Raw genomic sequence first — 13985 nt, 5'->3', positions numbered from 1 at the left:
GATCATACTTATATTTCAAGTTCAGTTCTTTAGATTACGAAACTAATATGGCATAGAGAGAGTAAAAAACACTCTCTTTAACCATAGGTGACTGGAGATCATACTTATATTTCAAGTCCCGTTCTCTAGATTACTAGACTAATATAACATAGAGAGAGTAGAAAACACTCTCTTTAACCATAGGTGACTGGAGATCATACTAAAATAGCATGCATGTTGGATGATGATTAATATCTATGCGTACCCTTAAACCCCGTCAGAAGTATCTTTTTCTATTTTTAAGATGACCGAGATAATTACCACGTAATCACGGAGATAATTGCTTTCATGGAGATGTCCCATGGATGGTAAATGATGCAAAGGGACCAAGATGGGATTCGTCAAATTCGGGATTAACTTGAAACTTACGTTGAGACAAAACCTTAAACTCCCAAGAGACTCGTTGTATTTTTTAAGGTCTTGTTTGATCAAAAATTAAAATAAACTAGGAACCAAGAGATTATAACTCAAGGAACTTAATCTAAATTTAAATTACGATTAAAACTTTACCGAGAAGATTTGACGTGGATAGCCTTAGCATAACATAGAAGATTAAGTGTGAACTTTGTCTTACATGCTTGGAAAAGGTCGGCACATGTGTTTACCTGTTGGATACTATGGGGGATGGTCCTTTTCGGCTAGGACTGATCACCGCTGGTCTATGTTTTGAGTTCGGGTTCATTCACTGTCCTAGAAATATTGAATGGGAGTGTGTCCCGGCCAGGTGATGGGGACCCGCGGATGCGTGTGTGTTTTGACTCTTGCTTGGATAATGGAAGTATTGAAGACGAGATCATGGCATGCCATCATCTGAGAATGAATATGGATGACACTTTGGATGACTATTGCCAGAGGTTTTAGGATACCTATTTGCCAGTGTCCTTGTAGTAGCAGGATCACTTCGAAGAACCAAATTGAGCAGTTCAAGAGTGGATTGCCAAAAGAGATCCAATGGTATTGTCTGCAAAAGAAGTTTGACTCCATTAAGAGACTTATGGGACATGCCAAGCAAGATTTTGGTATGCATGCCGGCTCATTGACCTAACCCATGGACAAGCCAATGTGCACCTCAACGGGGCAAAAGTCTTTCAAGGAAAAGAAAGAACCAAAGGAAGCGGATGATAGTTCATTAGAAAATTCTAAAGAAGGGAGGGAATCGATTGATAGTTCATCCGAGATTTCCGAAGAAGCGAGGGAATCAGCTAGTGGTTTATAAGAGAATTTTGATGATTCAGAATGAGGTGCCATTTGAAAGGGGAGGTCAGTGGGGCTACCAACAAGTCATAGAGCACAAGAAAAGAAAAGAAAGGTAAGATAGGTACACTGGATAATTTGGTCAAGGGAATTTTTTGGCTCTCGATGCAAAGTGGACGGGGAGGAGAACATCGCAACTTCTCTTCAATTTTGAGTTGTACCTTGAAGCTTTTGGATTATTAGCAGTGTCTATGTCAAAAATTACAGATGAATCAGTAGGCTGAATGTAGTGCGGTGGGGGAGCGACTCCACTCCTTTGTCACAGATTGTGTAGATTTAATGAAGTCACTAATTTGTTTTTACGATTTTAGGGATATTGATAGGCTGACAATGTTTCGTGGAATTACTTTATGAAAATATGTACATTGAATTGGAAATTTCCTTGATTGAACTGATAACATGTGCTTTATTGTTAGAGACATGTAGAGAAAGATGAAATGTTTATAGCGTTTTTCATGTGTTTATTGTTAGAGACATGTAGAGAAAGATGAAATGTTTGCAACATTTTATCTGATGAATGATTTGACTTAGTGCATCTACATCTATTAGAGATTAGCGAGCTTTGGATGTGATGGCTAAGTGAATGTGAAATGAATGAGATTCTAGTGCATCAAGATTTCTATCTGGGTAAGATCATGGATACTATTGTTAGTGCATCAAAAGTTCCAGAAGGGTGAGATGGCTGCAGAGGGATCTAGATGCATCAAGAGGTCTGGACGGGATGAGATTGCTAGATTGAGTGATTGAAACACAGTGTTCAGTGTAAACTAAGTGTGTGATGTGTAACTGTATGTTCTGTGAAGGTACTGTCTTGTGGGGATAGTCATGGACATCGTTTGCTTGACATATGAAAAGAATGGATATAAATCTGATAGTAACAACGAGAGTTAGTAGATCAAGAAATCCATGAAAAGATCAGCGAGGTCTAGATGTGATTGCTAAATATGCTACAATGATCATGATTTGTTTATGTAACCCTCGACAGAAATGTGATCTGATGAATGATCGATGTCTTTGTAAAATTGTTTGATTTGTGGAGTCTAGTGCATGAGTACATTGAGTCAATGTCTAGTGAAGAAAGTTTCTGTCCTTTGGCTATTTTGTAGGCATATTTGAGTTCGATTGAAAGTCTTTCAAGAGGGGGGTATGTAACAAGGTGATGACATGGCGTGTCCAATCGGAAAGAACCAGCTGAGAGAACAAGAAGAACTGATCCTAGAAATTGTGGCCAAGGGGCCTAATGAGAAGGGGTTGGGGTTTTTAATAAAAATCTAACCTACCCAACTTGAAGAGCACTGGCCGAGGGGCCTAAAACCTAAAACTCAAAAGCATAAAGGCTTGGTCTGATTCCCGTAAATTACATTGACAGGCTGACGTGGCAGGCTGTACGGATTTTCGCTTTTTGCATTGGCTGAATTTTCTCAGTTTTGCACAAGGCCTTTCAGAGTGGATACTTTTGGGATCATGAGCTTTTAGAACTGAGAGAGCATCTGTACGCAGAGTTTCGGAGAAGAGGACCCTTGGGAGTTGTACCTTTGCGAAGCAATAATAAAGAAATACGGAAAGGGGCGCTAGTCTTTGGGGCCATTGCATCTTGGCTCGGAACTCGGCCGTGCCGTGTCAACTCTCTTCTCTTGTGTCTCTCTCTGTATTCAAGTTCAATTATTTGTAGATTTTGTTCGTGTGTTGCTATTGATTTCTCACTTGGAGTGTCCAAGCTTGTAACACTCCAAGGTTTGTGCATATTCGTGCAACCCTAAAGCTAACATAGTGGCTTCATAAGTCGCTACTTTATCTCTCATTTTTTTGCTTTCTGTAATCTTTTCCACCAACTACTAGTCTTGTTAAAGTAAGCTCCTCAGCCTAATCAATGTATCATAGTTAAGCCTGAGTGCCCAAAAGAAGGTTAAAATGCAGCCTTTCCTTTATCTTTCTTTCTTCTTTAAGCTCAACATTTATATCTTCCACCTAAGGTTTGTAATTTTCAATGTAGCAGTCAAAAGGGAAATATTGAGGTAGACATAAGTAGTGCACTAATGCTTAAAATAACAATGAAGGCTAACAAAACATATGTATTTCTTTGAAGGTATGATCTTATTATAGCTAATAAAGAACATTTGGGTCACTTGATGACATTAGAGCAAGGAAAACCATTGAAAGAAGCTTTTGGAGAGGTAAAGTACCACAGTTAGATAATAATTGTTTGTGTTGTGCCCATATTATCCTTTTCCTAAGCTAGTATGCATAAATGCTATTACTTATATCTTGGACACAGGTTGTTTATGGAGCAGGCTTTGTGGAATTTTTTGCTGAAGAAGCCAAGCGTATATATGGAGACATTATTCCAGCTCCAACTTCAGATAGGAGGCTGCTAGTTTTAAAGCAGGTGTGTTTCTTGCATTTATCTTTAAAAAAAAACAGAATAACCATATTTGACGGTATATAAGAACTTCGAATAAATCTTTGAAATATATGCATTAGTAGAACAAGTATGAGTAGCACATAAAATCAAGTGTGGGAAGAGATCCTCACATCTTCAGAGTCTCACTCAGAATGCTCACTAGTAGGTTCTAGCATGTAGTGCTACTCAAACCTTACTAAAGTCTAAAACAATGAAACTATGGACCGAAAGCAATGGTACCTGTAAATAGAAATAAAGATGACAAAAGCGACATACATGAACTGATGAACCCAGCCTTGGTACACTGCAAAGGACCCAAGTTCAAGACACTGGCTGGAAGCATGCTGAGCTCCAGACCATGGACTGTGCCATTGCGATACAAGTGGTTGTCAAGGCTAGATGGTGCTAAAAATGTGTTGTAGTAGGTGCGGCTCTAGGCTCAAGTCACTAGACTCAATGATAGACCAAACAATCCAAGACAATGATATCTCAAGATCGAAATACAGATAGCGATAAAATGTCTCCCACTGGGGTGGTGAGTAGATGAGGTAGACCCCATAGGCTGTGGCTGATTGTAGACCAAATAGGTGCTAGGCCACATTGATGGCCTGTCTATCATTCATCCACCTCCTGCCAAAGTGCTCACCCAAAAGTGGCCAGTTGAGCATCATACGTAGGTTCACCCTAGTTCAATGGTCTAGAGTAGTGACTCTGGTCCATGACAATCCCATACGCTAACACTCCTGTGGAGACTACAAGCACTGTAGCTGGGCTACATGTGCTTGCCACAAGGTCACTCATTGTCGCGGTGATGATTGTAGAATCATCATGAACCGTAGAATCCGCATGAACCTATGAGATCCACTATATAAGGATAACTGCAAACTGAGAAACAAGGCAAGAGTGCTACTCTCACAAGGGTTAGTGCGAGGAGAGACAAGCACACCAATGATGGCTGAATTTGTATGTGTTCACTCTGTATCTGTATTATTTCGCTGCAGTCCAGTTTGACAATGACGATGGGCAATACACCAATCACCAATTGTGGCTCTATTTGCATGTGTTTATTCTGTTTCCATATCTGTTCAGTGCATTGTGACGATGAAGATGAGTGAGACACCAGTCACCACTTTGTTCCCGCAAACACTATCTAAGCAAAAAAAGACTATTGAAAAAAGTCCGTAGAAGCTGGACCCAAACTACTACCATATTGGCTCTGACATACATTACTGGCAAATAAATTCCTCAAATGTTACACGTATGCAATTCCAAAATTGGATTGAACAATGAAGCCCAGTCTCGTTTCTGTGTGTACCATTAAAAGGCAGCATTCACGCCACAAAAGCGTACACACGGTGCAATGAGTTTGAAACCAGCTGGGCTTGAGGTTGCAGAATCCACAACTTGGAACCTTGGAAATACACTTATCACCACCATCTAAGGCAATGTTCGGCGGGTGTTGGCTGCTAGGTGAACATCTATCAGGCGAATACTAGCTTTCCATGAGAGTTGTAGGCGATGGTGAGATTTTGGAAGTTGATTTAGAGGGAGGGAGAGCATATGCTTAGTACGTATGTGCTCCTGCCCTCTAAAGACCTTTCTGCCCATTGTGGCTGCGTACTATTGCTGTGTTTCACTCAGCACCACAGGAGAACTATCATGCAGAAAACTACGTGAAAAGTGTTAATTCCTAAGTTACAGGGGTGTGGATGATACGGCGCATTGGCTAACTTCAAGGGTAGCGAATTTGCCAAGGTGCCAGAGGATTTGATGAGGGTGAGCATGATTGGCAATGGATGAGGGTGAGAAGCGCTGTAGGGTGATGGCGGGCAGCCACCAGGTTGCCAAGGTAGATCGCTACCTTTAGAAACCACTAATTGGGATGCTTAACAAATGAGTGTAGAAATCAAATTAACTGGGCGAGTGCAAGAAAAAGCTGGCTGTCACCACCATTGGCGCTGACTTAGGTCTATGAATAGGGTCTATATTTCCGTCCGATCAGATAGTATGATCAAGAGGTCCAATGGACCGCTTTACCATTTGGTTAAGGACCAACTCGAGCTCAAGTGAAACATATATTGAGTAGTATCCTCAAATTAGGAACTTGCTCAAGTGGAATAGCCTGTTTATCCCTCTCCAAACATTCCTCTTTATGGCTAACATGGAGCACCCGATGAAAGCTAAAGTTTGGGGGTAGCTCCAACTTACAGGACACCACATTTGTCGTCTTTTGGACTTGGCACAGTTCACAATACTAAGGCTAGTGTAGATTACTTGTTGGAGAGAGTTTCAGTGTCCTCTTACGTATTTCAAGATATACCCACTTGCTCACTTGGAGCTTTTGGGGCTGCCTATGCTTGTAGCATAAAAGGTTGCACAATCCTATGCAGTTTTTATGCTTTCCTTCACTATCTTGAGCATTCCCTACATAGCTTGCAAATATCACCCACAAACGGATGGCCACAGTGAAATAGCAAACCTTACGATTTTAGATCTACTAAAAACCTATGTTGCGGAAGTAGATCAATGCTCACAATGGGAGAAGTACCTACCCCTTGTAGAGTATGCATACAACAACACTGTACATACTTCTATCGGAAAGGCACCTTTTGAGGTCATAGAGGGAAGATTTAAAAGTCCCTCGCTACTTAAAGTACATGGGAAGATCTTCGTTGTTGATGAGTATAGCTGAGATTTGCAAGAGTCTTTTCAAACGATTAAAGAGGCTATATCCATCTCACATCAAAGACAAAAGGCTGCTGCTGACAAGCACCGAAGAGTCTTAGCCTTTAAGGAAAATGAATGGGTCTTACTGAAATTCCCCAAGGTTCATCTAAGACAAACTACGGGCAAAAATCCAAAGGATAATATGAACCTTGTCAATGCTTACAATGCTACACTAGAGTAAGCAAATGTAAACGCCTTTTAAATATATAATTTTTTTCTGTTATAATACTGGTTCTCTTTCTATTGTGCACAAATTTAAGTAGTAAAGCATGCTTAGAATCATGTTTGTGATAACGACGTCTCCCAAACACGAAGTAGAATTTGTCACTCTACTCTAGGATTATGATATGGACTAAAGAGCAGACATGCTTGCGACAGTTGAGTCTCTCAAGTCCAAATGGATTGGTCATTCGTTTTGGAATGATGTCATAGGGTCAAAAGGGATACTCTACCCTTTAAGAAACATAGACTAATGACTAGGACTTTACCTTATCTACCTCATAGTCGAGGACGACGATGATTTTAAGAGAGAGTTAATGTCATAAAATCTAATATCTAACTTTACCAAATGATTTTCTCATGTTAAACTTATAATTTAATATAGGAAAATGAAAGGGGAAAAAGAGCTAGAACATAGATATGTGTTGTTAGACCTACCTCAGTACGGCGCCAAAAAGGAGAGATGGCTACATCTCAAAAGGGGCTCAAAAGGAGATGGTCTACTGAAGAACAATGTGTAGATAATGGAGCTTAAAAGACCTTAGGGTTAGCTTTATTAAAGACCTCCAAAGGTTAGTGTTAAAAGTCCTTAGACCTAGGACCTTTAGGTACTTTACACCTTAGGTAGGCTAGGCCTGTGCTTAAGGTGCTTGAGGACTAAGGTGCTTGAGGTACTTGATAACTAAAATGCTTGAGGTGCTTGATGACCAAGGTGCTTGAGGTGTTCAAGTCAAAGATGATGCCTACAAAGGAGGGGGCGAGTCCTAAAGGTAGGGGATGAGAGAGAACGCGCGCGCGCGCGCGCACACACACACACACACACACACACACACACACTCAAGGCATGCCCAAGACTCAAGAGGCATAAAGGACACATGTCAAGCCCCTAGCCATGTTGCCCACATAGTTGAAAGCGCGAAGCAAAAGGTACCGGTCATAATTACCAGGAACGGGGAACGGGGAACGGCAACATGCATGAAATGTCATTCCCTGTTTCAAATACTCACGTTTGAAACACGGGACGGGGATTCGGAATGGGAAATTGGGATGGGAACGGGGACCTTAAAATGGCCATTCCCTGTTACTATGGTACCGGTAGGTGCGCGTTGCGATGTAGTGCAGGATTGGGGCAAGAAGCAGGAGGCGGAGTGCAACAGAGAGGAAGCGCTAGGTATTGAAGCAGGGAGAGAGAGAGAGCTCACGTTTTTGGGGAAAACTCAACAAGTGAGTTTTGGGTTTTCCCACTTTTATTATAAGTGACTTCAAAAAAATATGTCCAGGTTCAAGGCTAGGTTCAATGTGAACCTGCATAAAGTATAAAATTGTACAAAAAGGGGTTATTTAGGCCTTTAACCCAACAACCTCCCACTTAAAGGCATAAATGACGCCTTTAACCATCTCCCACCAGCTGTATGCAATGCTCATGCTGAGCCTTAGCAAGTCTCTTGGTGAGAACATCTGCAGGGTTATCCTTTGTATGGATCTTAGTCAGGGTGACTTAGACCATCTTCCAATAATTTACGTATGAAGTGGTACCGCACATCCATGTGTTTGGTACGCGTATGAAACATGGCATTTTTGGCTAAGTAGACAGCACTCTGGCTATCACAACCGAATACGGGTGTATGAGCAAGCATGCAAAGTTCTTTTGCAAGTCTGCCCAACCAAATGGCCTCTTTTGAAGCCTCTGTGGCTGAAATATATTCAGCCTCAGTAGTACTCAATGCCACAATTTTTTGCAACCTAGGACACCAAGAGACTGTACCACCAGCAATGGCAAATACATATCCACTGGTAGATTTCCTGATATCCATGTCACCTGCCATGTCTGCATCACAATATCCCTGCAACTTTAAGTCACTTTTTCCATAACAAATACACTTTGATTATGTACCTTTCAAATATCTCAAAATGCATTTGAAAGCTTCCCAATGCGCTTTGCTAGGATTCGACATGTATCGGCTAACAACTCCCACCGCATAAGCAATGTCAGGACGAGTGGCAACCATAGCATACATAAGAGAACCACAAGTTGATGCATATGGGATTCCCTTCATTGCTTTCAATGCCACCTCATCCTTTGGGCAATCTGCTTTGCTAAGCTTAGTGTATGGAGGTAAAGGTACTCCAAGAGGCTTAGCATCAGCCATATTAAACCTGTCAAGTACTTTTGCAATGTACCTTTCTTGAGATGATAAAAACAACAATTTCAGCTTTCTATCTCTTTTAATACGCATGCCCAAATTATGATCTGCATCACCCAAATCCTTCATAGCAAATGCTGAATTTAGCTTACGTTTCAGAGCATGAAGACTAGTCTTATGTTTCTTGGCAAGCAGCATGTCATCAACATAGAGAACAAGAATGATGGGACAACCATCTTCATCTGTTTTTGTATACAAGCAATGATCTGCATGGCTGCGTTTAAAGCCTTGAAACAGCATAAAAGTGTCAAACTTCTTATACCACTGCCGTGATGATTGTCTCAAACCATACAGAGCCCTTTTCAGTTTGTATACAAGTTCCTCGCGTGTAGGAACTACAAAACCTTCAGGTTGTTTCATGTATATGTCCTCTTCAATGTCACCATGCAAAAACGCTGTCTTTTCATCCATTTGATTCAATTCCAAATCAAGCACCGCAACGAGAGCAAAAAGGACACGTAAAGTTATAAGCTTTACAACAGGAGAAAAGATTTCTTGAAAATAAATTCCTTCTTTCTGTGCATATTCTTTTGCAACCAATCCTGCCTTGTACTTGGGTTTTTCATCCACAATCTTAATCTTGTATACCCATTTTTTAGGAAGAGCCTTTCTCCCTTTAGGCAATGGCACAAGATCCAAAGTATCATTTGCATACAAGGATTTCATTTCCTCTTGCATTGCAAGCTCCCACTTACTGCTTGACTCACATGACTTAGCCTCTTTATAAGTAAGAGGTTCACTCTCATCTGTCAACGTTACATGATGCAAAGAGGGATTAAATCTCTACGGTTGCCTTCTCAAACGAGTTGACCTGCGTACCCAATGATCTACATTCTCAGGCAACGGTTCTACATCATAAGGCAACTCATTTTCAGCTCTATCATGTTGCTGAAAATCATTTTCAGCCAATTCAGGGGGCTTTCCATCCTCATTAGGAGCATCAGTATCATGTCCTACCTCTTCTGGCTCAAGGTTAACCGACTGATTATCAATTTTAGCTTGCGGTAATGTATCATGAGGCTCTTTTTCAACATCAATGGGTGGCACGGAAGACTGAAATCTGATTGTTTTCTTGTCAGTATCAGATTTTAATTTTGCCTCATTGAACACTACATCTGAGCTGTGTATTACCTTTCTAGACTGTGGTAACCACACTCTATAGCCCATTTCACCTTCTTTCCCATATCTTAGGAAGACTCCTTTAATGGACTTCATATCAAGCTTTGTTCTCAAGTCATTGCGTACATGAACAAAAGCTTCTCAGCCGAATACTCTCAAATGATCATAAGAGGCAGGTCTGCCATATCAAACCCCCTCTGGAATGTCATTTTTACGGTGGACAACATGCAACGCACTCTCACATAAAGTACGATTTTACCTCTCAGCCACACCATTGGAAGACGGATTATAAGGGTTGTCAACTCCCTTTTAATCCCATTTTCATCACAAAAACTCTGAAATTCAGCAGTTACATACTCTCCTCCATTATCAGATCTGAGACATTTAAGCTTAGTACTCTTTTGCGTAGTGACAAAAGCATGAAACTTCTTGAAAGCATTAAGAGTTTCACTCTTACTTTTCAACAAATGCACCCATCCTTTCCTAGTACAATCATCAATGAATGTAACAGAATACAATGCACCACCGAAAGACTTAGCAGGCATAGTGCATACATTGGAGTGAATAAGATCAAGAGGCTTAGCTTTGCGAGAGACACCAGAGTAATAGGAAGATTTCTTTTGCTTTCCATAAAGACAATCGTTACAAAAATCCAAGTTTTTGCCTTTTACATCAACCCTCTTCAAAAAGGAAAGCACATCAATACCCTTTTGGCTCATATGGCCAAGTCTCTTATGCCACAATTCCGTGTGTAAAGCAACTTCAGCAATAACAAGAAACTTGCCAGGCAAAGCTTTGCATCGAAGATAGTACAAAGTACCTCTTTTAGACCCTTTTGCAACATACATAGAGCCCTTGAGCAACTTCCATGATGCCCTAGCAAAAATGGTCGTATAACCATGTGCATCTAATTGGCCAACAGTTAGCAAACTTTTCTTAATGCTTGGTACAAACTTGACATCATTCAACACGAGCTCTTGACCATTGTTAAGAGCCAAACGCATGGTACCCATTCCCTCAATATTGCAAGAAAAATTATCACCAAGGTACACCTTCCCATAATTGCCTGTAGCATATGTAGCAAAACACTCAAAAGATGGAGTCACATGGAATGAAGCACCAGAATCCACTATCCATGACTGGGATATGCCATCATTAGCACTGAGCAATGCATCAATGACATCTTTCTTCGAGATAAGCATGTCTTCTGCATTAGCTATCACCAAATCTGAGGGGCATGAAGCTGCAACCAAGATTTCCTCAACTTCTGACAGCTCCTCAATGACCACACTAGAGGATACATTTGCATTCTCAGCATCCCTGGAGGAATCACCTGTTGATTTTTCCCCTTTCTTCTCATATTTTTATTCTTCTTTTCTTGCGTTTCCTTCTTCCTTTCCTGCTCTTTCTTGAAATACTTGCAATTGGGTTTCTTGTGAACCTTTCTGCCACATTGATAACAAGTGACATCCTTATTCTTTGTCTTGCTCGCTCTTCTATTTTGAGTCCTGTTGTCCGCATCACGCTTTTGATTTCTACCTCTTGCATTGTAGGCAGAACTGCCACTTTCCCTGCTAGACTTGCGTCTAATCTCTTCATTGAGAAGACCCTTTCACACCGTCATATGTGAGGGTGGGAGTGTTGCTCAAGGAGACAGCCAAAGTTTCCCAAGTATTTGACAGTGTCATAAGCAAGAAAATAGCTTTCAGTTTATCATCGAATTGGTGAAGCCCACTGTCTTGCAAGTGACTCAACACACCTTTAAAGGCACTCAAATGCTCAGAAGGTGACTTCGAGTCATCAAGCTACATATTCACCAACTTTTGTATCAAACGCACTTGGTTCACAAGCGTGGTGTTTTCATAATTGGACTTTAGCTTTTGCCATATTGCATAAGCAGAGTCCAAATGCTTGATGTCCATCAAAATGTCATCATTGACAGCCATTTTGATGTAGGCCATAGCTTGCTTATTTAACCTGGCCCACTCTTCGTGAGACAAACTTGGTGGCTTATTCTGTTCCAATGCATCTTCACAATCCTTTAAAAAAAGGATACCTTGCATGCGTTCTTGCCAAAGATCGAAGCCTTGACCATCGAACCGTTTGATTTCCATCAAACTTTAAGTGTCAGATGCAGAAGAGGAAGAAGCCATCTTAATTCAACCACAAGTGTGTATACAAGAGAGATGCAATAGGCTGAAAATTTTAGCAAATAGGAGCAACCACAAGACTTTGTATACGATAGACCACAATTTCTTTACATGAAGCTGTCCAAATCTGAAATTTCAGCTGAATGTGCAATTTCAAGCACCTGTACTCAGCTTTTAACTCAATTTGTCGTGACAAACATCAATACATGTGATCCCACAACTTTGGTACACCTGCGTATTGCTGTTTTGACTTGTTATAACTTGTAAATTACCTATTTTGACCTAAAAACAGCCTGTTTTGGGCTGTTTTGGATGTTTTGGTGACCTTTTCGAGCCCGGAAGCAAGGGGCTTCGCGATGGAAGCGAAATTGAACGCGGGAGAGCAAATTTAAATCGCTGTTCAGTAGACTGCGCAACGCTGTTTTGAAACCCTAGGGCTCTGATACCAGTTGAAAGCGCGAAGCAGAAGGTACCGGTATGTGCGCGTCGCGATGTAGTGCAAGATTGGGACAAGAAGCAGGAGGCGGAGTGCAGTAGAGAGGAAGTGCTAGGGATCGAAGCAGGGAGAGAGAGAGAGCTCATGTTTTTGGGGAAAACTCAATAAGTGGGTTTTGGGTTTTCCTACTTTTATTATAAGTGACTTTAAAAAAAATGTCTAAGTTCTGGACAAAGTAAAAAAATGTACAAAAAGGGGTTATTTAGGCCTTTAACCCAACAATAGTGTGCCTGAATCTTATTGGATGGCCTTTAGGGAGGTCCAATGAGAATTTAGATTCAATTAAATAATTAATTAAGATCTCTCTCTCAAATGGAGAAAGAAGGGCACTTGTTCAAATGCTACCTCTATTGCTAGCTATGACCAAAGCTTTAGGTACTTTACACCTTAGGTAGGCTAGGCCTTTGCTTAAGGTGCTTGATGACTAAGGTGCTTGAGGTGGTTGATGACTAAGATGCTTGAGGTGTTCAAGTCAAAGATGATGCCTACAAAGGAGGGGGCGAGTCCTAAAGGTAGGGGATGAGAGAGAACATGCGCACGTGCACACACACACACACACACACACACACACACTCACACACACACACACACTCAAGGCATGCCCAAGACTCAAGAGGCATAAAGGACACATGTCAAGCCCCCAGCCATGTTGCCCACATAGTGTGCGTGAATCTTATTGGATGGCCTTTAGGGAGGTCCAATGAGAATTTAGATTCAATTAAATAATTAATTAAGATCTCTCTCTCAAAGGGAGAAAGAAGGACACTCGTCCAAATGCTACCTCTATTGCTAGCTATAACCGAAGCTTTTGATTGGCTAGGCCCTGGCATGGACCAATGGGGTGCAACCTAGTGCTAGGGGGAAGAGGGGTCGACCAAGGCTCACTTTTGGCATACTCTCCCACACACTTACACGTTCTCTCATGTGTTGAGCAAGAACTCCATCTCCTTCTCCAAGCTTGAGAAGTAGAGAGCCTACACCAACACCTCTTCGATATGGAATGCAAATCCAACCAAGAGTCGAGCTTCAAAGCAATGCTTATCATCTTCTTCATCTCCATTACTATGCTATGCTATGCTCTAAGAGTAATGATATGTGAGGAGACTACTTCTTTTTTGTAAGAATACATCTTCTTCTCTTCCCTTCCCTCACTCCCTGCTAGCTCTCTTCACCTTTGAAGGTGTTTGAGGTGAGGCCGGGGACAAGTTCATGTTTATTGCAAGTTAATTACGGGCATAATATTGGTGCATGAAGCTTACCATCTTCATGGCATCAACAAGGTCTCAAGAAACACAAAGACTGTATTGTACCAAGTCTCCCTTTATGGGAGAACCTATAATACAAAAAAGCCTATTGGAGGGGGAACCGGCTCCAAG

General features: G+C 41.2%; 1 protein-coding gene across 1 annotated transcript in view; it reads left to right on the top strand.

The window, feature by feature from the left end:
• Positions 1-13985, top strand: part of ALDH5F1 (aldehyde dehydrogenase 5F1) — a 148479-nt gene that overhangs the window by 54759 nt on the left and 79735 nt on the right. The window contains exons 5-6 of the mRNA XM_086508591.1: positions 3380-3467; positions 3569-3679. Coding sequence (XP_086364717.1) covers positions 3380-3467; positions 3569-3679 — 199 coding nt within the window. The remainder of the gene's footprint in view (positions 1-3379; positions 3468-3568; positions 3680-13985) is intronic.

The sequence above is a fragment of the Adiantum capillus-veneris genome, chromosome 3 (genome assembly GCF_014529385.1).
Source record: "Adiantum capillus-veneris isolate H3 chromosome 3, ASM1452938v2, whole genome shotgun sequence".
Taxonomy (NCBI): Eukaryota; Viridiplantae; Streptophyta; class Polypodiopsida; order Polypodiales; family Pteridaceae; genus Adiantum; species Adiantum capillus-veneris.
This window is presented reverse-complemented; position numbering and strand designations above follow the sequence as displayed.